Genomic DNA, 27,986 nt, shown 5'->3' with positions numbered 1-27,986 from the left:
GAAACCAATAATGGAGTAAACTAAACATGACACACATTTTGTATCAAGTTTTTGTATTTATTTTTAATTTAAATATGGTTTAAACAGCTTTGTGCTCCCATTAAGGATCAAATCATAAAAGGAGACTCAATGAAACGCTTACACAGCCTTTTTGCAGTGAACAGAATCAGTCCAGTCTGGGATACCTTTCCTTTGAATTGTGTTTTTTTTCTGAACACAAAAGCAGATGGTTTGTGTAAAAATGAATATCATAGCAAATACCACAGTGAAGGGAGGAAAAATGATAATGTCTTAAAAATTGATAATGCTATGAAACATAATCATGATACAAACAGGAGCGTAATGAAAATAAACTAAATAAATCTGCGAACTCGATCAAACACACACACACACACACACACACACACACACACACACACACACACACACACACACACACACACACACACACACACACACACACACACACACACACACAGATAAAATTAAGTGATTTTAAAAATGAAACCCTGCTCAAATCAAATGGTTTCATACATCCACGTTTTGTGTCTAAGTGCAGAAAACAAAATTAAACTGAAAAAATGTAGAGATAAAATCTGATAAATAATGAAAAAGCATGCCCATCTTCATTGGTTTCAGTCCTGGGCAATTCTAGTCCATGGGGCCGGAGTGGTGTCACCCTTTTCCCCATCCCTAGCAAACACAGCTGATATAAACTAATTGCATTCAAGCTGAAGATCTTCATTATTGGAGTCAGATGTGTTAGCTGGGGCTGGGGCAAAAGTGTGACACCAATCAAGCCCCTGAGGACTCGAGTTGCTCAGGCCTGACTCAAATCTATACAACTAAAAACTTGGAGTGTTGCCCCTCTATTCTCACCCCAAACCCTTTACCCCATCTACACCCCAACCCTCTATCCTATACCCTTACCTCTTACCCCGACCATACTTACATACCCACCTATACCTCACCCTCACCCCCTACCTGCATACCCCTCCCCTAGTTTTCCTGCTAGACACAGGGTTCACATGCTTCTGTGCTGACAGGTCTGGTCCTTCAGTCTGTGTGGGTGTGTGAGGGGAAGACTCTGTGTGGCTGAGGAGGAGGAGAGGGGAGGTAGTGGGACTGTTGGAGCAGGCACTGGTCACCTCTATCAAACACCATGTCCAGTTCAGGATACAGAGTGAGGTTGGAAGCAGAGGAGTCTCGTTGCATATTGAGGTTGAAGGTTGTGAACCTGTCTGTGTCTGGGTGTGTGTACAGTTTGTGCATCAATATATGTCTGAATCTGCATGTGCCTGTGTGTTAGTTAGTGAGTCAATGAGAGGGACTGTGTATGTGCTCATGGGATGGGGCCAGCGTGGGGGTTGGCGGACACAGGGCCTGTCCCTTGTCTCCAGACATGGGCAGGTTTATAGGGCTTGTGTCTTGAGCTCGATGGGCTCCCCACGGTTGTCCTGCTGGGTCTCCGTCTCGGGGGGTCGGCTGCCCTTCAGTGTGGCCAGGCGCTCAGATAGACCACGCATACGGGGGAACAGCATGAAATCGTACAGAAGAGCTCCCAAAGCACCTCCTATCATGGGACCCACCCAGTACACCTGAAACAACACACATACAAAGTTTATCATGAAGATACGGCACAAGCAACATGTAATGTTGTATATTGACTACACTATTAATTACCATAAGATCATAGAATCCTCCATTGTGATATGATTATTTGATATTTGTACAAAATATTTCAAATTCTACGTTATGGTGTATGTGTGTTTCCTACCCAGTGGTTTACAAAGTTCCTGAAGAGCACAGCGGGGGCGAAAGACCTTGCAGGGTTCATTCCAGCACCGGTGTAGTACATCTACAGCAGAGAAGGACAATAGGGCGCTCAGAATACAGACTGGCAAAGAGTACATTTCTGTTGTACACAATGCAAGTCTGTTTTTGTGTGTGTTCCACTATGAGGATATAAGTGTTTTGGGAATTGCGTGTGTTTTCTCCTACCAGTGTGTGTAAGTGTCAGTGTGTGTGTGTTGCTCACCCCCATGAGGTGTCCGATGGTGACAGCGAAGCCGATGGACAGGGCAGCAGAGCCCATGCGTCCGTTCCTCCTCTCATCTGTCACGGCAAAGATACATATCACTAGCTGCATGGTCAGGAACACCTCCACTGTGGTACCCATGCCCAGGCTGATACCAGGCTGCAGCTGTAGACGGCCAGAGGAGAAAAATGTGCATCAGACTTGAGGTCCTTTGTGAACAACTCACTTTGTAAAGTAAGTGTGTCCTCTCTCTAGTTAAGTGTATATTATGTATACAATTAGTTGTGGCTTTAAAGGCCTGTAACAGGACATGACAGCAATCAAAGATGGAACACATAACTCAAACTGTAAAACGTTCAGGGGCTTCACCGCTATGGCCTCAGCTCTATACAACGCTGATGGCATGTATTGTGGTCATTGTACCACAGCAACTGTAGTTACCAGTAGGTTCCATGATGATTCCCTAATACCTCTTCATCTCTACCCATTCTAAATCCCCATTAGCATTAAGAAGCCTACCAAAAAATGTTTTGCTACTTTGAGCTGATATATATGGACCCTTAATGCACCATAAAGGGAATAGGCCCGGTGCTATTTGATGGGTGGGTGGTGCCTTACCGTGTTGAGAGCCATGTTGCCCCTCATGTTGTTGGGGGTGACCCCATAGAGCACAGCGGCCCCGGCCACGGCCCCCAGGATCTGGGCAGCCCAGTAGAAAAAAGCGCGGAACAGGGACATCTGGGAACCCACCAGGTAGGCAAAGGTGACGGCCGGGTTAATGTGGCCGCCACTAATGTGACCAATGGACTGGATCATGGTGGCAGCTGCCAAGCCGAAGCACAGCGCCACATGCAGAATGTGGTTGGGTCCGGTTGTCCAGCGCAGCGCGGCACCCATGCCGAAAAACACAAAGAACATGGTCCCGAAGAACTCTGCGAAGACTGCCCGCCAAAACGTCATGGACCGGAACTCCCACATGCTGGCTGTTCACTGGACGCTCCTTGTAACAGAAAATGTTTTTCTCACAAAATAAAAGTTGTCAAGGTGAATCTAGAAAAGGTAAGCGCGTACGTTTTAAAAGTCTTGCTGCTCGTTTGCACTTTAAAAAAATGTTTTAATCCCTTTGGAGGTCAGTTTGCTGGGCTGACCCAAACGCTGTCTTACTTAGCCAATCAGTTGGAAGACAAACAGTTAAAAAAGTTGACAGAGGAATCCACCAGACAGATCTAGCTCTAAGCTACGGGACGATCTCAAGTTGGCGCGAAGGCAGTCAAACATCAACTCAGCTGTGCTCGCCTCCACTGGCCGCCTGCCGTAGCAACATAGGTATGTGTGTGTGGAAGTGTGTGTGTGTCTCAGAATAGTTGTCAAGAGGAGATGTGCATTGATGCTAGAGGGGTGGTTCTAGAGTAGAGACAGGAATAGACGGACTGTCCTAGGGACGTTTTAGCCTCTCTGACAGAGGGGAGAAGGCCCACCGGGGGCTTTATAACCCCCCCCCCAGGGCCCAGTGACGCCATAATCCCAGGGGTGGACACACAGAATGGCCCAAATCAAACAAATTGAACCTCTTTGTTGCCTCCCACAACAGAAGAGAGGGGAAGAGAGGGAGCGTTTTCTCTTCCTTAAGGGAGGAAGAGAAAAGTGTGAGATTGACACAAGAGGGAGGAGGCAATTAAGAAAGATCAAGTGACTGGGTGAGTATAAGAACTAGGGGTGGAGATCAACCCCACAGAAGTGATGAGAGGAGTTTGTCTAGTCTCATAGTGTCATATGCACTGTATGTTATCTGTTGACACATCATAACCATGATAACCATGGGAACAAGTGCTGATGGCGGAGAACACACACAAACACACACACACACAGTGATCCAAGGGGGGCCCCAGACAGATGAGCCTTAAGCCAACAGTGTGCGGAATTGACTCATAAATAGAAATGCCTGACCTTGTGAAACCATTGTCTTAGCATCGAGCATGTGTGCCACATGTGAACAGTGGAACCGCTTGGTTTTTTAGAAACATGTTTGTAGTTATCATTCACAACTGATAAGATGTGTTTTTTGCAGATTCTTCCCACGGGGCAAAGGTACTGCACTCACACTATTCACTGAGCTCAAATCCCAACAGTGTTATTGACAGAGGTATTAAGCATACGTAAGTGGTTATGAGCACTACTTAAGGGCTATGAACAAAACATTGAAGCTGGGAGCATGACATGGGGACCTTAGATGTCTGCATAACATAGAAGCATAGGGCACTTCTTTAAAGCAATTAACTTGACATTGACACCCAAAGCACAGTACAGAGGCATGCATATTTACATATAAACTTTGACTACTGCTCCAAAGTGGTAGAAAACAAATACATTTCAAAACTTCACTAAATAAATATTTAAGTTGTGAACTAATTACAAATATCAGCATTGTAAAGGGTAGCCCTGACAAAACAGTCAGGTATCACTTAGACACATCTCTCTCTCTCTCTGTCTTGCTCTCTCTCTCTTGCTCTCACTCTCTCTCTCTCAATTTCAATTCAATTTAAGGGCTTTATTGGCATGGGAAACATATGTTAACATTGCCAAAGCAAGTGAAGTAGATAATAAACAAAAGTGAAATAAACAATACAAATTAACAGTAAACTAAATTAACAGTAAGCATCTCTCTCTCTCTCTCTCTCTCTCTCTCTCTCTCTCTCTCTCTCTCTCTCTCTCTCTCTCTCTCTCTCTCTCTCTCTCTCTCTCTCTCTCTCTCTCTCTCTCTCTCTCTCTCTCTCTCTCTCTCTCTCTCTCTCTCTCTCTCTCTCTCTCTCTCTCTCTCTCTCTCTCTCTCTCTCTCTCTCTCTCTCTCTCAGCGTTCTAGGAGGTGCTGGCCTGCTCAGTGGAGAATTGAATAGGCAGAGGTTTGAATTGTGTGTGTGCCAGGCAGGAGGGGTGAGAGGCAGGGTGGCCCACTAGCAGCCAAAGCCCTGAACAATCCATTCATGGGGCTGAGGACAAGGGGAGGGACAGGGTAGGACAGTGGCAGGGGACAGGGGAAACGGGGGTTATTGAGCTCCAACGCTGGAGCATATTGCTGACCAGTCCAAAGCCGTCACTGGGCAGTGGGCCATGAATGGAGAACGCTGATCTCACCATTTTAACTTTTTTTAATACACCGAAAAAACACAATGCAAAATGCTGGCGGCACGAGGCAGTTATTTTCTATTGTTTGTTGGGGGGGGGGAAGGGGGTGTATAGATGAAAGAGCAGATCCATGTGTGTTTGAAGGTGCATATGTGCATGAGTGTGCATGAGATGGTGTGTGCGCACATGCATTTATGCGCACGCACATATGTGTGTGTGTGTGCACAAATTGTTATGATGTTTCAATAATGATTGCGAAGTGTTTATTCTACAACATTCATAGCTTTATATAGTCAACACAAACATGAACATAAGAAAAATTGCAACGAAACATACATTAGCACTTTTCACTAATATAACATATTGAGAGTAAAATGTTGAAGTAAAACATTTAAAAAATATATTCAAGGTAAATAAATACTAAAATAAGGTGCAAATGAAATATATAATTCTCCCAAATTCCTGTTTTCCCTCTATATTTACATGAATGTAGTTTCCTCTAATTGCTCATTACAAACCCAGTATTGTTTTAATAACAATAATAATTTGGTGGATGCTTATATTTGTCCTAGTTCACATACATACAAGTGTGTATTAATACGCATGTGTGAATTGGAAGTGTTTTTTTTTTGCATATCCCAATTCCTCTGATACACCCTTGGAAAGTGGGGCCATTATCAACGGCGAACCAGGAGCAAGTGAGTGAGTCTGTAAAAGGCTGATCCAACAACCTATTTAGAGGGGGTAGGGAGTGAGTCTGTGAAAGGCTGATCCCACTACCTATTTCAATCTCAACTGGAGGATTCCTGGAATCAGGAAAGAATAAGTAGGAAATCCTACTGAAAAATAGGGAATTTATTTAAAGTTCCCGGACTTTAGCAACCGTACTGCTCCCACAACTTATTTACTCCTGTGTCATTAGAGGGCACTGATCTGATGACCTATTTGACAGTGAATAGCAGAATTGCAGAGCTTTGAGGTGAGAGAGCCTCAGATACATGGAGATGGCCTGTGTGAGTGTGTCAATGATTAGGGTAGGCCTCTTTAGCATTTCAAAACATTAACAGACAGGGTGAGTAATGATAAAATACTCTGCTCAAACAAATAAAGGGAACACTAAAATAACACATCCTAGATCTGAATGAATGAAATATTCTTAATAAATACTTTTTTCTTTACATAGTTGAATGTGCTTACAACAAAATCACACAAATTATCAATGGAAATCAAATTTATCAACCCATGGAGGTCTGGATTTGGAGTCACACTCAAAATTAAAGTGGAAAACCACACTACAGGCTGATCCAACTTTGATGTAATGTCCTTAAAACAAGTCAAAAGGAGGCTCAGTAGTGTGTGTGGCCTCCATGTGCCTGTATGACCTCCCTACAACGCCTGGGCATGCTCCTGATGAGGTGGCGGATGGTCTCCTGAGGGATCTCCTCCCAGACCCGGACTAAAGCATCCGCCAACTCCTGGACAGTCTGTGGTGCAACGTGGTGGACAGTCTGTGGTGGACAGTCTGTGATTTTCTATTTCTAGGTGGTTGGCCGGGTGTGGTTCTCAATCAGAGGCAGCTGTCTATCATTGTCTCTGATTGAGAACCATACTTAGGTACCCTTTTCCCCCACCCGTTTTGTGGGACGTTAACTTTGTAGTTGTTCAGGGCACATAGCCCAAAGCTTCACGGTTTGTTTTTTTGTTCTTCGTTTTGTCGGCGTCATTTTTAAATAAAGTTAAAATGTACGGTTATCATGCTGCACCTTGGTCCTTCAGCCAGCCGTGACAGAAACATTGTTACATTATTCAACATTTTGAGGTTACCGTACTGCAAAGTCTTTCTCTGTGGTAACAAAGAAATTCTCAATTTTCATTTTGGCAGAGTGGGGAAAGAAGTTTCGGTATTTACCACTGTCATAAAACCGACTTCCCCGCTCTACGAGAGAGTGCGTGCTGTAGAGCAGACCCACTGTAACCCGATCCTTCAGATAATCCCAGGAGAGTCATGACAAATGATACCTGTGAATGTGTATACACACTCAGACACACAATGTAAAATTGTACATACAATACCAGTCAAAAGTTTTAGAACACCTACTCATTCAAGGGTTTTTCTTTATTTTTACTATTTTCTACATTGTAGAATAATAGTGAAGACATCAAAACTATGAAATAACACATGTGGAATCATGTAGTAAACAAAAAAGTGTTAAACAAATCAAAATATATATTATATTTTATGCAAAGCTGTCATCAAGGCAAAAGGTGGCTATTTGAAGAATCTCAAATATATTTTGATTTGTTAAACACTTTTTTGGTTACTGACAATACCCCCCCTTGGCGCACGGCTCCAGCAGCTCGCCGACACCGACCCAGAGGGCGAGGCGCCGGGCGATCCGGCTGGAGACGGTGGAACTCCCACAGCATTTCAGGGTCCAACACGTCCGCCACCGGAACCCAGCACCTCTCCTCCACTGAAGGCTCCCCGCCCAACTCCTTGAATCAAGGATGGAAAGGATGGAGTACGCCGGGGCCCCCTCGAAGTCCAGAGGAGGCGGAAGGACCTCCCGCACCTCAGACTCCTGGAGCGGACCAACCACCACCGGTCTGAGGAGAGACACATGGAACGAGGGGTTAATGCGGTAATCGGGTGGAAGCTGTAACCTGTAACACACCTTGTTTACTCTCTTCGGGACTTTGAATGGCCCCACAAACCGCAGACCCAGCTTCCGGCAGGGCAGACGGAGGGGCAAGTTTCGGGTTGAGAGCCAGTTGGCCTCACTGCGGTGACGACCAGCGCGGCCTGCTGGAGGTGAACATGGTCGGCTTCCCATGTCTCATCCGAGCGCTGGAACCAGTCATCCACCGCAGGAGCTTCGGTCTGACTCTGATGCCAAGGCGCCATGACCGGCTGGTACCCTAATACGCACTGAAAGGGGGAGAGGTTAGTGGAGGAGTGGCGGAGCGAGTTCTGCGCTATCTCGGTCCAGGGCAAGAACGCCGCCCACTCCCCCGGGCGGTCCTGGCAAGAAGACCGCAGAAACCTGCCCACGTCCTGGTTCACTCTCTCCACCTGCCCATTACTCTCAGGGTGAAAACCTGAGGTGAGGCTGATCGAGACCCCCAGACGTTCCATAAACGCCCTCCAGACTCTCGAAGTGAACTGGGGACCTCGATCAGACACTATATCCTCAGGCACACCGTAGTGCTGGAAGACGTGTGTAAACAAGGCCTCCGCAGTCTGTAGGGCCGTAGGGAGACCGGGCAGAGGGAGGAGACGACAGGACTTAGAGAAACGATCCACAACGACCAGGATCGTGGTGTTTCCCTGTGAGGGAGGAAGATCGGTTAGAGAATCCACCGACAGGTGTGACCAAGGCCGTTGTGGAACAGGTAAGGGATGTAGCTTACCTCTGGACAGGTGTCTAGGAGCCTTAGACTGGGCGCACACCGAGCAGGAGGAAACATAAACCCTCACGTCCTTTTCCATGGTAGGCCACCAGTACTTTCCACTCAGACAGCGCACCGTCCGGCCGATCCCGGACGGATGACCAGAGGAGGGTGACGTGTGGGCCCAATAGATCAGCTGGTCACGGACAGCAGACAGAACGTACAGATGCCCGACGGGATACTGAAGGGGAGCGGCGCCTGCTCAATGTCCGTCCAGCTCCCACACAACCGACGCTACCAAACAAGCTAAGCGTCAGTACAGAGACAAAGTAGAATCTCAATTCAACGGCTCAGACACAAGAGGCATGTGGCAGGGTCTACAGTCAATCACGGACTACAGGAAGAAATCCAGCCCAGTCACGGACCAGGATGTCCTGCTCCCAGGCAGACTAAATAACTTTTTTGCCCGCTTTGAGGACAATACAGTGCCACTGACACGGCCTGCAACGAAAACATGCGGTCTCTCCTTCACTGCAGCCGAGGTGAGTAAGACATTTAAACGTGTTAACCCTCGCAAGGCTGCAGGCCCAGACGGCATCCCCAGCCGCGCCCTCAGAGCATGCGCAGACCAGCTGGCCGGTGTGTTTACGGACATATTCAATCAATCCCTATACCAGTCTGCTGTTCCCACATGCTTCAAGAGGGCCACCATTGTTCCTGTTCCCAAGAAAGCTAAGGTAACTGAGCTAAACGACTACCGCCCCGTAGCACTCACTTCCGTCATCATGAAGTGCTTTGAGAGACTAGTCAAGGACCATATCACCTCCACCCTACCTGACACCCTAGACCCACTCCAATTTGCTTACCGCCCAAATAGGTCCACAGACGATGCAATCTCAACCACACTGCACACCGCCCTAACCCATCTGGACAAGAGGAATACCTATGTGAGAATGCTGTTCATTGACTACAGCTCGGCATTCAACACCATAGTACCCTCCAAGCTCGTCATCAAGCTCGAGACCCTGGGTCTCGACCCCGCCCTGTGCAACTGGGTACTGGACTTCCTGACGGGCTGCCCCCAGGTGGTGAGGGTAGGCAACAACATCTCCTCCCCGCTGATCCTCAACACTGGGGCCCCACAAGGGTGCGTTCTGAGCCCTCTCCTGTACTCCCTGTTCACCCACGACTGCGTGGCCACGCACGCCTCCAACTCAATCATCAAGTTTGCGGACGACACAACAGTGGTAGGCTTGATTACCAACAACGACGAGACAGCCTACAGGGAGGAGGTGAGGGCCCTCGGAGTGTGGTGTCAGGAAAATAACCTCACACTCAACGTCAACAAAACTAAGGAGATGATTGTGGACTTCAGGAAACAGCAGAGGGAACACCCCCCTATCCACATCGATGGAACAGTAGTGGAGAGGGTAGCAAGTTTTAAGTTCCTCGGCATACACATCACAGACAAACTGAATTGGTCCACTCACACAGACAGCATTGTGAAGAAGGCGCAGCACCGCCTCTTCAACCTCAGGAGGCTGAAGAAATTTGGCTTGTCACCAAAAGCACTCACAAACTTCTACAGATGCACAATCGAGAGCATCCTGGCGGGCTGTATCACAGCCTGGTACGGCAACTGCTCCGCCCTCAACCGTAAGGCTCTCCAGAGGGTAGTGAGGTCTGCACAACGCATCACTGGGGGCAAACTACCTGCCCTCCAGGACACCTACACCACCCGATGTCACAGGAAGGCCATAAAGATCATCAAGGACATCAACCACCCGAGCCACTGCCTGTTCACCCCGCTATCATCCAGAAGGCGAGGTCAGTACAGGTGCATCAAAGCTGGGACCGAGAGACTGAAAAACAGCTTCTATCTCAAGGCCATCAGACTGTTAAACAGCCACCACTAACATTGAGTGGCTGCTGCCAACACACTGACACTGACTCAACTCCAGCCACTTTAATAATGGGAATTGATGGGAAATTATGTAAATATGTCACTAGCCACTTTAAACAATGCTACCTTATATAATGTTACTTACCCTACATTATTCATCTCATATGCATACGTATATACTGTACTCTATATCATCGACTGTATCCTTATGTAATACATGTATCACTAGCCACTTTAACTATGCCACTTTGTTTACATACTCATCTCATATGTATATACTGTACTCGATACCATCTACTGTATCTTGCCTATGCTGCTCTGTACCATCACTCATTCATATATCCTTATGTACATATTCTTTATCCCCTTACACTGTGTACAAGACAGTAGTTTTGGAATTGTTAGTTAGATTACTTGTTGGTTATTACTGCATTGTCGGAACTAGAAGCACAAGCATTTCGCTACACTCGCATTAACATCTGCTAACCATGTGTATGTGACAAATAAAATTTGATTTGATTTGATTACCAGGCAGGAGGCCGGGAGTATGGGAGTCTGATCCATGAGCCACTCCTCTTTGTCATACAGCCGGGACAGTGTGCCTGCCTTAACATTTTGGGAACCTGCCTGACGAGTCTCTTCGCTGCCCGGATGTCTCCTCGCTGCCCGGATGTACTCCAGGTTGCGGTGGTCAGTCCAGATGAGGAAAGGGTGTTTAGCCCCCTCAAGCCAATGTCTCCACGCCTTCAAAGCTTTAACCACAGCCAACAGCTCCCAGTCCCCCACATCATAGTTCCGTTCCACCGGGCTGAGCTTCTTCGAGAAGAAGGCACAGGGGCGGAGCTTCGGTGTCGTGCCCGAACGCTGAGAGAGCACGGCTCCTATCCCAGCCTCAGACACGTCCACCTCCACTATGAACGCCAAAGAGGGATCCGGATGGGCCAGCACGGGAGCCGAGGTAAACAGAGCCCTTAGGTGCCCAAAAGCCCTGTCCGCCTCAGCGCACCACTGCAAACGTACAGGACCCCCTTCAGCAGTGAGGTAATTGGAGCAGCCACCTGGCCAAAACCACAGCTAAATCTCCGGTAGTAATTGGCAAACCCTAAAAACCGCTGCACCTCCTTTACCGTGGTGGGAGTCGGCCAATTACGCACGGCTGAAATGCGTTCCCTCTCCATCTCCACCCCTGATGTGAAAATGCGATACCCTAGGAAGGAGACGGCCTGCTGGAAGAACAGGCATTTCTCAGCCTTGACATACAGATCATGCTCCAACAGTCGTCCAAGTACCCTGTGCACCAAGGACACATGCTCGGCAGGTGTAGCAGAGTATATCAGAATGTCATCGATATACACCACTACACCCTGCCCGTGCAGGTCCCTGAAAATCTCGTCTACAAAGGATTGGAAGACTAATGGAGCATTCATCAACCTGTACGGCATGACAAGGTACTCATAATGCCCTGAGGTGGTACTTGAACGCCATCTTCCACTCGTCCCCCTCCCGGATACGCACCAGGTTGTAAGCGCTCCTGAGATCCAGTTTAGTGAAGAAGCGCGCCCCGTGCATTGACTCAATCGCCGTGGCGATGAGAGATAGCGGGTAACTGTACCTCACCGTGATTTGATTGCGACCTCGATAGTCAATGCACGGGCGCAGACCTCCCTCCTTCTTCTTCACGAAAAATAAACTCGAGGAGGCGGGTGAAATGGAGGGCCGAATGTACCCCTGACACAGGGATTCAGAGACATATGTCTCCATAGCCGCCGTCTCCGCTTGCGACAAGCAATATACGTGACTCCTGGGAAGTGCAGCGTCTACCAGGAGATTTATCGCACAATCCCCCCGTCGATGGGGTGGTAATTGAGTCACCTTCTTTTTGGAGAAGGCGAGAGCCAAATCAGAATCAAGTCCAGCCTGCAGAGATAAAAATAGACAAATAATAGTGATCAATTCACAGTAATTCTGTGGCAAAAGTTTAGAGTCACACACATGCATGCAGACACACAACCAAGTCCATAAAAGTGGGTTCACCTGTGCCCAGCTGATCTCTACAAAGCAGTGTCCCAGGGTGACAGCCACCATGCCTGCGGCCAGGGCTAGGTAGAGGAGCCCCATGGAGGCCTCTCCAGGGCCAGGCACAGAGGCCCCCAGCACAGCACTCACAAACACCAGGGAGCCCAGCAATTCGGCCAACATGGCACGCCAGAACTCACAACTACGCAACTCCTCAGGGAAAGGGGACAGAGGAACATGTTTATCTAGCATTCAACTACCATTGTAAATACCATATAAAACCCTGTGTCTTGAATAGAAATATATTACTTCTATTAGTATTCTAACCAACACTATCCAAATCAAATGGCCTAGCAGGTTATAATCAAGTTATGGTAGTAATCTGTGGATTGATCATTATCAATGTCTGAACCAGACCTCAGTGTCACATTGATCGCTGCATGTCTCTCTCAAATGTCAATATGCCTTGTATACTGTTATTCAGGTTAGTTATCATTGTTTAAGTTTACAATGGAGCCCCTAGTTCCACTATTCATACCTCTGATACCTTCTTTGTCCCACCTCCCACACATGCAGTGACCTCACCCATTATAACCAGCATGTCCAGAGATACAACCTCTCTTATCATCACCCAGTGCCTGGGCTTACCTCCGCTGTACCCGTACCCCACAATACCCCTGTCTGTACATTATGCCCTGAATATATTCTACCACGCCCAGAAATCTGCTCCTTTTATTCATTGTCCCCAACGCTCTAGGCGACCAGTTTTGATAGTCTTTAGCCGCATCCTCATCCTACTCCTCCTCTGTTCCTTGGGTGATGTGGAGGTAAACCCAAGCCCTGCATGTCCCCATGCACCCTCATTTGTTGACTTCTGTGATCGAAAAAGCCTTGGTTTCATGCATGTCAACATCAGAAGCCTCCTCCCTAAGTTAGTTGTACTCACTGCTTTAGCACACTCTGCCAACCCTGATGTCCTTGCCATGTCTGAATCCTGGCTTAGGAAGGCCACCAAAAATTCTGAGATTTCCATACCCAACTATAACATTTTCCATCAAGATAGAACTGCCAAAGGGGGAGGAGTTGCATTCTACTGCAGAGATAGCCTGCAAAGTATTGTCATACTTTCCAGGTCCATACTCAAACAGTTCGAACTTCTAATTTTAAAAATGTATCTCTCCATAAATAAGTATCTTACTGTTGCCGCCTGCTACCGACCCCCCTCAGCTCCCAGCTGTGCCCTGGACACCATTTGTTAATTGATCGCCCCCCATCTAGCTTCAGAGTTTGTTCTGTTAGGTGACCCAAATTGGGATAAGCTTAACACCCCGGCAGTCCTACAATCTAAGCTAGATGCCCTCAATCTCACACAAATCATCAAGGAACCCACCAGGTACAACCCTAAATCTGTAAACATGGGCACCCTCATAGACATTATCCTGACCAACTTGGCCTCCAAATACACCTCCGCTGTCTTCAATCAGGATCTCAGCGATCACTGCCTCATTGCCTGTATCCGCTAGGGGTCCGCGGTAAAACGACCACCCCTCATCACAGTCAAATGCTCCCTAAAACACTTCTGCGAGCAGGCCTTTCTAATCGACCTGACCCAGGTATCCTGGAAGGATATTGACCTCATCCCGTCAGTTGAGGATGCCTGGTCATTCTTTAAAAGTAACTTCCTCACCATCTTAGATAAGCATGCTCCGTTCAAAAAAATGCAGAACTAAGAACAGATATAGCCCTTGGTTCACTCCAGACCTGACTGCCCTCGACCAGCACAAAAACATTCTGTGGCGGACTGCAATAGCATCGAATAGTCCCTGCGATATGCAACTGTTCAGTGAAGTCAGGAACTAATACACGCAGTCAGTCAGGAAAGCAAAGGCCAGCTTTTTCAAGCAGAAATTTGCATCCTGTAGCTCTAACTCCAAAAAGTTATGGGACACTGTAAAGCCCATAGAGAACAAGAGCACCTCCTCCCAGCTGCCCACTGCACTGAGGCTAGGTAACACGGTCACCACCGATAAATCCATGATAATCGAAAGCTTCAACAAGCATTTCTCAATGGCTGGCCATGCCTTCCTCCTGGCTACTCCAACCTCGGCCAACAGCTACCCGCAGCTACTCGCCCAAGCCTCCCCAGCTTCTCCTTTACCCAAATCCAGATAGCAGATGTTCTGAAAGAGTTGCAAAACCTGGACCCATACAAATCAGCTGGGCTTGTCAATCTGGACCCTCTATTTCTGAAACTATCTGCCGCCATTGTCGCAACCCCTGTTACCAGCCTGTTCATCCTCTCTTTCGTATCGTCTGAGATCCCCAAGGATTGGAAAGCTGCCACGATCATCCTCCTCTTCAAAGGGGGAGACACCCTGGACCCAAACTGTTACAGACCTATATCCATCCTGCCCTTCCTATTTAAGGTCTTCGAAAGCCAAGTCAACAAACAGATCACTGATCATCTCGAATCCCACCGTACCTTCTCCGCTGTGCAATCCGGTTTCCGAGCCGGTCACGGGTGCATCTCAGCCACGCTCAAGGTACTAAAATATATCATAACCGCCATCGATAAAAGACAGTACTGTGCAGCCGTCTTCATCGACCTGGCCAAGGCTTTCGACTCTGTCAATCACCATATTCTTATCGGCAGACTCAGTAGCCTCGGTTTTTCTAATGACTACCTTGCCTGGTTCAACAACTACTTTGCAGACAGAGTTCAGTGTGTCAAATCGGAGGGCATGTTGTCCGGTCCTCTGGCAGTCTCTATGGGGATACCACAGGGTTCAATTCTCGGGCCGACTCTTTTATCTGTATATATCAATGATGTTGCTCTTGCTGCGGGCGATTCCCTGATCCACCTCTACGCAGACCACACCATTCTGTATACTTCTGGCCCTTCCTTGGACACTGTGCTCTCTAACCTCCAAACGAGCTTCAATGCCATACAACACTCCTTCCATGGCCTCCAACTGCTCTTAAACGGTAGTAAAACCAAATGCATGCTTTTCAACAGTTCGCTGCCTGCACCCGCACGCCCGACTAGCATCACCACCCTGGATGGTTCCGACCTAGAATATGTGGACATCTATAAGTATCTAGGTGTCTGGCTAGACTGTAAACTCTCCTTCCAGACTCATATCAAACATCTCCAATCCAAAATCAAATCTAGAGTTGGCTTTCTATTTCGCAACAAAGCCTCCTTCACTCACGCCGCCAAACTTACCCTAGTAAAACTGACTATCCTACCGATCCTCGACTTCGGCGATGTCATCTACAAAATAGCTTCCAATACTCTACTCAGCAAACTAGATGCAGTTTATCACAGTGCCATCCGTTTTGTTACTAAAGCTCCTTATACCACCCACCACTGCGACCTGTATGCTCTAGTCGGCTGGCCCTCACTACATATTCGTCGCCAGACCCACTGGCTCCAGGTCATCTACAAGTCCATACTAGGTAAAGCTCCGCCTTATCTCAGTTCACTGGTCACGATGGCAACACCCACCCGTAGCATGCGCTCCAGCAGGTGTATCTCACTGATCATCCCTAAAGCCAACACCTCATTTGGCCGGCTTTCCTTCCAGTTCTCTGCTGCCTGTGACTGGAACGAATTGCAAAAATCGCTGAAGTTGGAGACTTTTATTTCCCTCACCAACTTTAAACATCTGCTATCTGAGCAGCTAACCAATCGCTGCAGCTGTACATAGTCCATCTGTAAATAGCCCACCCAATTTACCTACCTCATCCTCATCCCCATACTGTTTTTATTTATTTACTTTTCTGCTCTTTTGCACACCAGTATCTCTACTTGCACATGATCATCTGATCATTGTTCACTCTAGTGTTAATCTGCTAAATTGTAATTATTCCCTCCTATGGCCTACAGGGTATTTATTGCCTACCTCCTCATGCCTTTTGCACAAAATGTATATAGACTCTTTTTTTCTACAGTGTTGTTGATTTGTTTATTGTTTACTCCATGTGTAACTCTGTGTTGTTTTCTGTTCACATTGCTATGCTTTATCTTGGCCAGGTCGCAGTTGTAAATGAGAACTTGTTCTCAACTATCCTACCTGGTTAAATAAAGGTGAAATAAATAAATAAAAATCAAAGGTTCAAGTTATTAACATCACTTGACTAACTAATTGTCTGATAATGTCCATTCACTTCTTGCCAACAGGTAGTAAAACCCAGCATTATTTTTACACACCAATGCACTTGCAAGCACACACTCTTTACAAGGCTGTCATTGTAAATCATAATTGGTTCTCTTGGACAAACATTAGTTCATTTCAGGTAAAATAAGATAAAGGAAAAGTAGGAATCTATGTAGGGCTCATGAAAAATGTATTAATGTATTAATGTATTAATAAAGCCTCCATAAATGGATCTATAACAAGGAAGGAATTTGCTTATTTTTTCACCTCACGCAGTGTCATTTTGAACAGGTAGAGTGCAACAACCATCCAAGCCACTCTCTGTTCACCCCGCTACCATCCAGAAGGCCAGGTCAGTACAGGTGCATCAAAGCTGAGACCGAGAGACAGGCCATCAGTTAAACAACCATCACTAACAGAGAGGGGCTGCTGCCTACATACAGACTTGAAATCATTGGCCACTTTAATAAATGGATCACTTTGTTTACATATCTTGCATTACTCATCTCATATATACTGTTCTGTCATTGCTCATCCATATATTTATATATCATATGTGTTTATTTATTTTATATTTATTTAACTAGGCAAGTCAGTTAAGAACAAATTCTTATTTTCAATGACGGCCTAGGAACAGGTTAACTGCCTGTTCAGGGGCAGAACGACAGATTTGTACCTTGTCAGCTTGGGGGTTTGAACTTGCAACCTTCCGGTTACTAGACCAACACTCTAACCACTAGGCTACCCTGCCACCCCATGTGTGTGTGTATTAGGTAGATGTTCTGGAATTGTTAGATTATATGTCAGATATTGCTGCACTCTCGGAACAAGTATTTCGTTACACTCGCAATAACATACACATGCTAACCATGTGTATGCGACCAATCAAATCTGATTTGATTTAGTTATATCTTGTCTTTCTGTCTGTCCGTCTGTCTGTCCTTCTGTCGATCTGTGGGATCCTTCTCTCTGTCTGCCTGTTTGTCCTTCTGTCCGTGTGATCCGTCTGTGTGACTGGGGCCAGACAGTCTGAGGATCTTTCCCTGAAAGAGCGTGGCCCGCCTCTCTATCCCCCTCCTCCCCCCTCTCTCTCATCCCTCCTTACACTGACCTCCTTCCTCTCGGTTCTGCCTCCTCCCCCTTCCTACCTGTGTGTTATGAATTAGGTGGAGTGATTGCCCAAGTGTGTTTGGTCACCATTGGGACTCCCCCTCCTCCAGTATGAGGTCATGTTCCCCAGCCGGGGGCTTCTCCTCCTGGCCTAAGCTCAGCTGGAGTGTCCTAAGCACCTGGCACACATCATTGCTCCTCTGACTCGTTTTCATGTCAATGACCCTGAGAAGAGGCCCAGTACTGAGTGGAGATGGAGAGAGAGAAAGAGCACCCATATCATAATCAGGCCATATCATTACCAAACACAAATAGAGCATCCACATTATAGGATGAATTGAGAAGCTACTGGGTGCAGTTTGACTGGATCCAACCACAAGGTTACTCTATCACACATAGACATTTTAAAATTATTGGTTGGCAGGTAGCCAAGCAGTTAAGAGCGTTGGGCCAGTAACTGAAAGGTTGCTGGTTTGAATCCCTGAGCCAACTAGGTGAAAAATATGTCTATGTGTCCTTGAGCAAGGCACTTAACCCTAATTGCTCCTGTAAGTTGCTTGTGATAAAAGCGTCTGCCCTAAATTACTAAAATGTAAAAATGTTGATAGTTGTAACAATGTTGTCATGTTGGCATAGAGAAAAAAAGTCAGAGAGAGTGACTGCAGTGATAGAGGGATGAGTACAGGGGTATCTGACTGAAGGAAAGTGAAAGGTTGATCATGACGTCATGGTCCTACAACATGGAAAATAACAGAACACCTTACTGGGATTAAAAGAGCCAAACGAATCTAAATTTAATCTTCAATGATCTAATATCTAAACTGTTCATCTCCCACTCACCATGGCTTCTACTCCTCTCCTCCCACCCCTCTTGCCTTTTCTGTCTTTCATCAATCTACCGTTCTAATCGCCATGGAGACAGTCTCTTTCGTGATGCAGTTGCCATGGCACCTATTGTGATGCTGGCTCAGAGGATGTTTTTTCTCATCCTCTTTGATGTGAAACAAACATCACCTCTGTGAAGATCCTCCCTAAAAAAAAACACACACAGAGTTCCTGTTTTAACGACATGCTCTATGTATTTACCTTGTTATTGGGTATTTGATAAACATTCTATAAACCCTAACGTTGCAATAAAGTCAAGATTTAAACCAAATTTCACGTCCATGAATTTCAAGTTGTGACGTATGCAACAGGCTGTGTGATGATTTTGATTGTTAGTCATTAATCAAAAGGATCAGGCTTAAATTATGCCAAGATGACACTGGATAACACCTCTACCCAGTGGTAGGGAGTGATAGAGGGGTGTTTAGGGGAAAAGAGGGGACCAGAGGAGGGCAATGGCCAAGAGAAGCCCCCTAGGCCTCAGGGTCCCACTCTGTAGCAGACCCGGTCCAAAATGAACTGGTTATGGGGAGCATTAGCGTGCCCTATTATGGGGTGGATTACCCCCCACCACAGGTGCTGTTATACTCCCTTTTGTGGAACTAAGCCCCCCTGTGTGGGGAGGCATGAGTGGAGGGAGCAGTCGAACCCACTGGCATGGGGAGCTTTCAGCCCCCTCCACCCAGAGTGCTGACAACCACACACACAACCACTCAGCTACCACACACACAACCATGCATACACACACACAAATCCCCACTCAGACCCCTAACTGGTAGCCACTAAAACCCCTCCAAAAGTGCCAGCTAAGGGATATGAGACAGAGGGAGAGAGACTATCTATCATATCCCAGAATAGAGAGCTCATGCACAGTGGCAGAATAAAGTGTTTGAAGGGTTATGCTGTTATCTCCCTCTGCTATAACATCAACCTCTAAATAATCAGCACATAGGTGAAAGTTATCCATACCCCAGACCTCTTCCACTCTGTCCCATTTCAAACAGAGGAAAGTCCAGCTGGCACTGACGGGAGGGCCTTCCCTGCAGCAAGTGCTCCAGACAGGGTTCACCGGGGTGCTGAGGTGTACAGTGCATTCAGAAAGCATTCAGACCCCTTGACTTTTTCCACATTTTGTTACATTACAGCCTTTTTCTAAAATGGATGAAATACAAAAATAATCTCATCAATCTATACACAATACCCAATAATGACAAAGCAAAAACAGGTTATACATTATGGAAAATGTATTAAAAATAAAAACAGAAATACCTTATTTTCGTAAGTATTCAGACCCTTTGCTATGAGACTCGAAATTGGGCTCAGGTGCATCCTGTTTCCATTGATCATCCTTGATATGTTTCTGCAACTTGATTGGAGTCCACCTGTGGTAAATTCAATTGATTGGACATGATTTGGAAAGGTACACACCTGTCTATATTAGGTCCCACAACTGACAGTGCATGTCGGAGCAAAAACCAAGCCATGAGGTTGAAGGACTTGTCCGTAGACCTCTGAGACAGGATTGTGTCGTGTCACGCCCTGATCTGTTTCACCTGTCCTTGTGCTTGTCTCCACCCCCTCCAGGTGTCGCTCATCATCCCCGGTGTATTTATCCCTGTGTTTTCTGTCTCTCTGTGCCAGTTTGTCTTGTTTGCCAAGTCAACCAGCGTTTATCTCCTAGCTCTTATTTTTCCCAGTCTCTGTTTTTCCTAGTCCTCCTGGTTTTGACCCTTGCCTGTCCTGACACCGAACCCGCCTGCCTGACCATTCTTTCTGCCCTGACCTTGAGCCTTCCTAATGCTTTGTACTGTTTGGGCTCAGAACTGGTTACTGAACCCCTGCCTGTCCTGACCTCGAGACAGTCTAACACCCTGTACTGTTTGGACTCTCCTGTACCCGAGCTGTCTTTTGACTACCCCTTGTGTTATAATAAATATCAGAGCTCAATCATCTGCATCCTGTGTCTGCATATGGGTCTCGCCTTGTGCCCTTATGCCTGGGCATAGGTCTGGGGTAGGGTAGAAAAACATGCACTCCACCGATCAGGCATTAATGGTAGTGGCCAGAAGGAAGCAACTTCTCAGTAAAAGGCACATGACAGCCCGCTTGGAGTTTGCCAAAAGGTACCTAAAGACTCTCAGACCATGAGAAACAAGATTCTCTCTACTGTTGAAAACTGTTCTATAATTTAATATGTTTCTTGTTTGTCTATCTTTTCTATGTCTTTTTCTTCATGTTTATATATGTTTACAACATGTTATATATGTTTACAACATGTTATATGTTTACAACATATAAAAGTACATGTTTACAACAAGTAAGTGGAATAATAACATATTGTACGGGATACATTTGTACTGTAGTGAAGTCGTCTCTAGAGTAATGCAAGGTCTCTTTCATGATCATGTGAAACATCAATTGCTATGGAAATGCTAGGATATGTTTTTCAATTATGTTAAAGGTAATTATGATGCAACTATGACGGTGATACGATATGGATTACAATTATCATCATGAATATTAAGGCTATACGCACTACATGTTACACACATAGACACTCAACCATGCAAATTGACGGAGTTATTATTTATTTGGACGTCACACATTATAGTCTTACTCCTATACAGACATCGTACACATCAACCTACTCAGATTTACTACACATCATTTCTTGTCTCAATTTTCTAACATCTGTGGCATTGGCTCACAGGCAAACAGGCAAGGGAATAAAACAAATATTGCTCGAACCTATTTCTTGAATTCTAAATATCAGACATTTGAAAGCTCTAATTTTGACTGCCATAATGCCTCTTATGGCATTAACTTTACAATCACTAATTATGGTCAATTTAGACTGAGAATAATATCTAGTTATGGTAAGGGGTGAAATAAGTATAGCCAGTTATAATTGTAACGATTTAGCAGATTATAAAAAAAGATCAGTCTTTACATGGCTAAAAGAAAAGGAATATAGCATATACTGTTTACAGGAAACTCACTCTACATCCTTAGATGAATGAACTGAAAAGGTGTGATGATATTAATTAACAAAAATGTCGATGTCTCTTTCTCTCTTTCATCAGAGTGGCAGGGTAGCCTAGTGGTTAGAGTGTTGGACTAGTAACTGGAAGGTTGCAAATTCAAACCCCCGAGCTGACAAGGTACACATCTGTCTTTCTACCTGAACAGGCAGTTAACCCACTGTTCATAGGTTGTCATTGGAAATAAGAATATTTTCTTAAATGACTTGCCTAGTTAAATAAAGGTAAAAAAAAGAAGAACGTTTTTAAAAGTTTTAATAGGAGATAGAATGCGATTGGATCATCATCTAATTGGCCTTCTCATAACTCTTATATAATTTCCACGTGGACGGGGATATTGGAAATGTAATCAAACTTTACTTAAGGGCAATTTATTTTTAACTAAGCCAAAATAATTTATAACTGAATTATTCCAGTATAATATAGGTTCAGCAAATCCCCTTATTGTTTGGTATACCTTTACATGTACAGTTGAAGTCAGAAGTTTACATCCACTTAGGTCGGAGTCTTTAAAACTCGTTTTTCAACCACTCCACACATTTCTTGTTAACAAACTATAGTTTTGGCAAGTCGGTTAGGACGTCTACTTTGTGCATGACACAAGTCATATTTCCAACAATTGTTTATAGACAGATTATTTCACTTATAATTCACTGTATCACAATTCCAGTGGGTCAGAAGTGTACATACACTAAGTTGACTGTGCCTTTAAACAGCTTGGAAAATTCCAGAACATGATGTCATTGCTATAGAAGCTTCTGATAGGCTAATTGAGGCATCCTGTGGATGTATTTCAAGGCCTACCTTCAAACTCAGTGCCTCTTTGATTGACATCATGGGAAAATCAAAAGAAGTCAGCCAAGACCTCAGAAAAATAATTGGAGACCTCGACAAGTCTGGTCCACCCTTGGGAGCAATTTCCAAATGCCTGAAGGTACCACGTTCATCTGTACAAACAATAGTACGCAAATATAAACACCATGACTGTTTGGCCATAATGACCATTGTTATATTATGAGGAAAAAGGGGGAGGCTTGCAAGCCGAAGAACACCATCGCAACCGTGAAGCACGGGGGTGGCAGCATCATGTTGTGGGGGTGCTTTGCTGCAGAAGGGACTGGTGCACTTCACAAAATAAATGGCATCATGAGGAAGTCAAATTATGTGGATATATTAAAGCAACATCTCACGACATCAGTCAGGAAGTTAAAGCTTGGTCGCAAATGGGTCTTCCAAATGGACAATGACCCCAAGCATACTTCCAAAGTTGTGGCAACATGGCTTGAGGACAACAAAGTCAAGGAATTGGAGTGGCCATCACAAAGCCCTGACCTCAATCCTATAGAAAATGTTTGGGCAGAACTGAAAAAGTGTGTGCGAGCAAGGAGGCCTACAAACCTGACTCAGTTACACCAGCTCTGTCAGGAGGAATGGGCCAAAATTCACCCAATTTATTGTGGGAAGCTTGTGGAAGGCTACCCGAAACGTATGACCCAAGTTAAACAATTTAAAGGCAATGCTACCAAATACTAATTGCGTGTATGTAAACTTCTGACCCACTGCGAATGTGATGAAAGAAATAAAAGCTGAAATAAATCATTCTCTCTACTATTATTCTGACATTTCACATTCTTAACATAAAGTGGTGATCCTAACTGACCTAAAACAGAGAATATCTAATAGGATTAAATGTCAGGAATTGTGAAAAACTGAGTTTAAATGTATTTGGCTAAGGTGTATGTAAACTTCTGACTTCAACTGTATCTCTGCTGGCCACTCTCTTCTGGATTTCTATGCAACATATCTTTCAACTATACTGTGATATAATCTCCACCTGGCACAGCCAGAGGAGGACTGGCCACCCCTTATAGCCTGGTTCCTCTCTGGGTTTCTTCCTAGGTTCTGGCCTTTCTAGGGAGTTTTTCCTAGCCACCGTGCTTCTACACCTGCATTGCTTGCTGTTTGAGGTTTTAGGCTGGGTTTCTGTACAGCACTTTGTGAGCACTTTACATCAGCTGATGTAAGAAGGGCTTTATAAATACATTTGATTGATTTGATTGATTTAACGTACAATTTCAATCTATTTAATCAAATAAAATCCACAGATTGTGAGTTGAAGATAAATACTTTTACTAAGAGTGTTAGTATATTAGCAATTGACTGACCCGGTCTCTCCAGATCTACCATCAGTACTATTTCTAGGGTCAATTTTAGATCAATGTTATCAAATGGCATTTTCAGCCATTCTGTCACGCCCTGACCTTAGAGATCCTTTTTATGCCTCTATTTTGGTTTGGTCAGAGCGTGAGTTGGGGTGAGTTGGGGTGGGCATTCTATGTTTTGTGTTCAATATTTTCAATTTTTTGGTGTTTGGCCGGGTATGGTTCTCAATCAGGGACAGCTGTCTATCGTTGTCTCTGATTGGGAACCATACTTAGGTACCCTTTTTCCCACCTGTGTTTGTGGGAGGTTGACTTTCTTTATGGCACTTTGCCGTTGAGCTTCACTGTATGGTTTTGTATTGTTTATTGTTTTGTTTATTGTTTTGTCGGCGTCATTTTGATCATTAAAAGACAATGTACGCTACCCATGCTGCACCTTGGTCCTCTCCTTTCATCAGCTGTGACACATTGGGGTGGCAGGGTACCCTAGTGGTTAGAGTGTTGGACTAGTAACCGGAATGGTTGCAAGTTCAAACCCCTGAGCTGACAAGGTACATATCGGTCATTCTGCCCTGAACAGGCAGTTAACCCACTGTTCCTAGGCCGTCATTGAAAATAAGAATTTGTTCTTAACTGACTTGCCTAGTTAAATAAAGGTCAAATTGAAAAAAATCCTGAAACTGAGACCAGAAGGCAATACCAAATTAAGTGGTTTATTGATTCTGTATCCTCACAACGAAATCTGCAGAGCTTTGATGATTTTATGCCCCAAATATTCAACATATTGTTGGTGGCAAGAATTCGACATAATAATTTATTAAGTCCTGAATCTTGCATCGTTTTATATATCAACTCATACACCATGGAATTGGTACATCAAAAATCTCTTCCCAACTCTTTTTCAATCTGTATGGCACAGTTGTCAACATCCTGGTCCTCAAATGAAACTGGTATACTTTCCTATTTATGCTATTTTTATTCCTCTGCCAGTTTTGATCCTTTATATTGGGCAGACAGACCAGTTCCCTACCTCCTCCCGCTGCCACCTGTCTCCTCCATTTTTGGGGTAATGCAGACCTTCCGGTACAATTATTGTAACTCCATGAAAGACAAAACTCTACCATTCCAATTTATAATAAGAACAAAATACCCTTTTCAAACATCTCTCATAAATACAGGTATTTTATCAACCAGCTCATTTGAGTTCAGCCATAATATTTATTATAATATTTGTTCTCTTTTCAGGGGGAGGAAATTGAAACTGTAGCCAGCTCTGCAATGCTTGCTTGAAAAATAGATGCTTTGAAAACAGTATCATTTACAATTAATCTAAAATGAGACATGGCAATCTGCACAAAGGCAAACACAGCCATTTTTAAACAATGGATGAGCTTTTCTTAGTAATCTACTTGAGAACCATTTAGGGTTCAAGACAAACTTTTGAATAAGTTAAACTTTTAGAGAGGTTTAGTGCATTTGTATTTAATAATCTCAGCCCACCCAATTCCTATTCATCAGGAGTAGGCAGCTCCATAAGGAGGTGAGTAAACTGAGATTTGACTAAGGAGTTAATCAGGGCAATTTTTCCAATAATAGACAGGTATTTTTCCCTTTCATGGTTGCAGGATCTTTTCTATTTTAAGTTTTCTATTGAAATTCATTGTGGAAAGCTCTTTTATATCTTTAGTGATTTGAATACCAAGCATGTCTACTTCACCGTCAGTCCATTGTATAGGTAAACTGCAGGGTAATGTAAAAGTTGAATTTTTTAAAAGATCCAATACATAATATTGTACACTTATCATAATGAACTTTTCTGGATTCTGGACTAAAACCTATCTAGATTGTCAATGAGACATTGCAGGGATCTAACTTGCGGACTTAATATAAAACTTGAGTCATCGGCATACATGGACACTGTTAAGGTTTTCTTCTTCCTCTGAAGAGGAGGTGTAGCAGGGATCGGACCAAAATGCAGCGTGGTTATTTTGATACATCTTTAATAAAGATAATAACGAACAATACAAACACTAAACATAACGTGGAAAACCAAACCAGCCCTACCTGGTGCAAACAAACACAGAGACAGGAACAATCACCCACGAAACACTCAAAGAATATGGCTGCCTAAATATGGTTCCCAATCAGAGACAACGATAAACACCTGCCTCTGATTGAGAACCACTCTAGGCAACCATAGACTTACCTAGACAACTCTACTACACCACAATCCCATAACCTACAAAAACCCCAAGACAAAACACACCACATAAATAACCCATATCACACCCTGGCCTGACCAAAATAATAAAGAAAACACAAAATACTAAGACCAGGGCGTGACAGACACCTTTGTTTTTAAACCTTGGATTTCAAATCCTCTAATGTTGTTATAGGATCTGAGTTTAATAGCTAGCATTTCGATATCCATAACAAATAGATTGGTGACAGTGGACAGACTTGTTTAACTCCTGTTGATAATTTAAAACTCTCTGAGAAGTAGCCGCTCTTTACTATTTTACACCTGGGGTTGCTGTACATTATTTTTACCCATTTTATAAGAGAATCACCGAAATTGAAAAAATCCAGGCATTTATAAATAAAATCCAGTCTTACTTTATCAAAGGCCTTTTCAAAATCCAATATAAATACCAGGCCTGGCTTTTTAGATGTTCTATTATTTCTAGTAGTTGTCGTATATTATCTCCAATGTATCGTCCATGTAAAAAAACCTGTCTGATCAGGGTGAACAATACCTGCTAAAATCTTTTTAATTGTGACTACTATGCATTCTGCTAGTATTTTCTGCATCACAACATTGAAGTGTAAGGGGCCTCCAGTGTTTTACATAGACTGGATCTTTATATTTGCCATCTGGGTCTTGTTTTATTGATATATTGAAATCATACTTTCCTGCTGAGTACCTGACAGACTACCATTTCTATAGGAGTAGTTAAAACAATCTTTAGTATATCAAAAAAGGCTTGATATACCTCTACCGGTATGCCATCAAGCCCTGGGGTTTTTCCAGACTGAAAGGATTTAATATCCTCAGAAAGTTATTCCTCTGTAATTTGGCCCTCGCACTGATCTTTCTCCACATTTGTTAATTTTCCATTTTTGTATTATTTGAAAATAATTCGTTACTGCAATCTTCATTCTGCGGGAGAGGATGAGATGGAAAAGAGAACACCTGCTTAAAATATTTAGTTTCCTCTTTTAAAATTTAATTCAGAGAACCATAGATGGCTCAGTCTTCACTAGCGAGTTTCTGCAAATTATTTTTGTTAGCGTTCCTGGGTTGGATATTCAGGAAGAATTTTGTGGATTTTTCTTCACATTCCTCCAGTTTGCTTTATTTTTGTAATAGATTATATTAGATCGTTCTTGAATAAGTTCCTCAAGTTCTTTTTGTTTTTCCTCTAGCTTATTTTGTATCTCTGTAGTATCGTTTTTATTTGTATCTACCTGTACTACTGGTTCATTGATTTCCCTTGTTAGTCTTCTCTTCAGCCTGAAACTGCTTTTTTTTATTATTGATGAATATTGAATTGAATGACCTCTGAAGGTAAAGTTGGAAGTTTACATACACCTTAGCCAAATACATTTAAACTCAGTTTTTCACAATTCCTGACATTTAATCCTAGTAAAACTCCCTGTTTTAGGTCAGTTAGGATTACCACTTTTTTTAAGAAAGTGAAATGTCAGAATAATAGTAGAGAGAATGATTTATTTCAGCTTTTATTTCTTTCATCACATTCCCAGTGGGTCAGAAGTTTACATACACTCAATTAGTATTTGGTAGCATTGCCTTTAAATTGTTTAACTTGGGTCAAATGTTTCAGGTAGCCTTCCACAAGCTTCCCACAATAAATTGGGTGAATTTTGGCCCATTCCTCCTGACAGAGTTGGTGTAACTGAGTCAGGTTTGTAGACTTCCTTGCTCGCACACGCTTTTTCAGTTCTGCCCAAACATATTCCATAGGATTGAGGTCAGGGCTTTGTGATGGCCACTCCAATACCTTCACTTTGTTGTCCTCAAGCCATTTTGCCACAACTTTGGAAGTATGCTTGGGGTCATTGTCCATTTGGAAGACCCATTTGTGACCAAGATTTAACTTCCTGACTGATGTCTTGTGATGTTTCTTTAATATATCC

The 27,986-nt window shown here is 44.2% G+C and overlaps 1 protein-coding gene across 1 annotated transcript; it reads right to left on the bottom strand.

The window, feature by feature from the left end:
• Positions 1 to 54: 54 nt before the first annotated feature.
• On the bottom strand, positions 55 to 3,482 carry LOC139368766 (lens fiber major intrinsic protein-like). Its single transcript, XM_071108086.1, has 4 exons — positions 2,657 to 3,482; positions 2,039 to 2,203; positions 1,778 to 1,858; positions 55 to 1,598 (listed from the first exon to the last, which is right to left on the bottom strand). Exons 1-4 carry the CDS (start codon positions 3,014 to 3,016, stop codon positions 1,413 to 1,415), a joined length of 792 nt encoding a protein of 263 aa, XP_070964187.1. The 5' UTR covers positions 3,017 to 3,482; the 3' UTR covers positions 55 to 1,412.
• Between the last annotated feature and the right edge of the window lie 24,504 nt (positions 3,483 to 27,986).

This window comes from Oncorhynchus clarkii, chromosome 16 (assembly GCF_045791955.1).
Source record: "Oncorhynchus clarkii lewisi isolate Uvic-CL-2024 chromosome 16, UVic_Ocla_1.0, whole genome shotgun sequence".
Taxonomy (NCBI): domain Eukaryota; kingdom Metazoa; phylum Chordata; class Actinopteri; order Salmoniformes; family Salmonidae; genus Oncorhynchus; species Oncorhynchus clarkii.
This window is presented reverse-complemented; position numbering and strand designations above follow the sequence as displayed.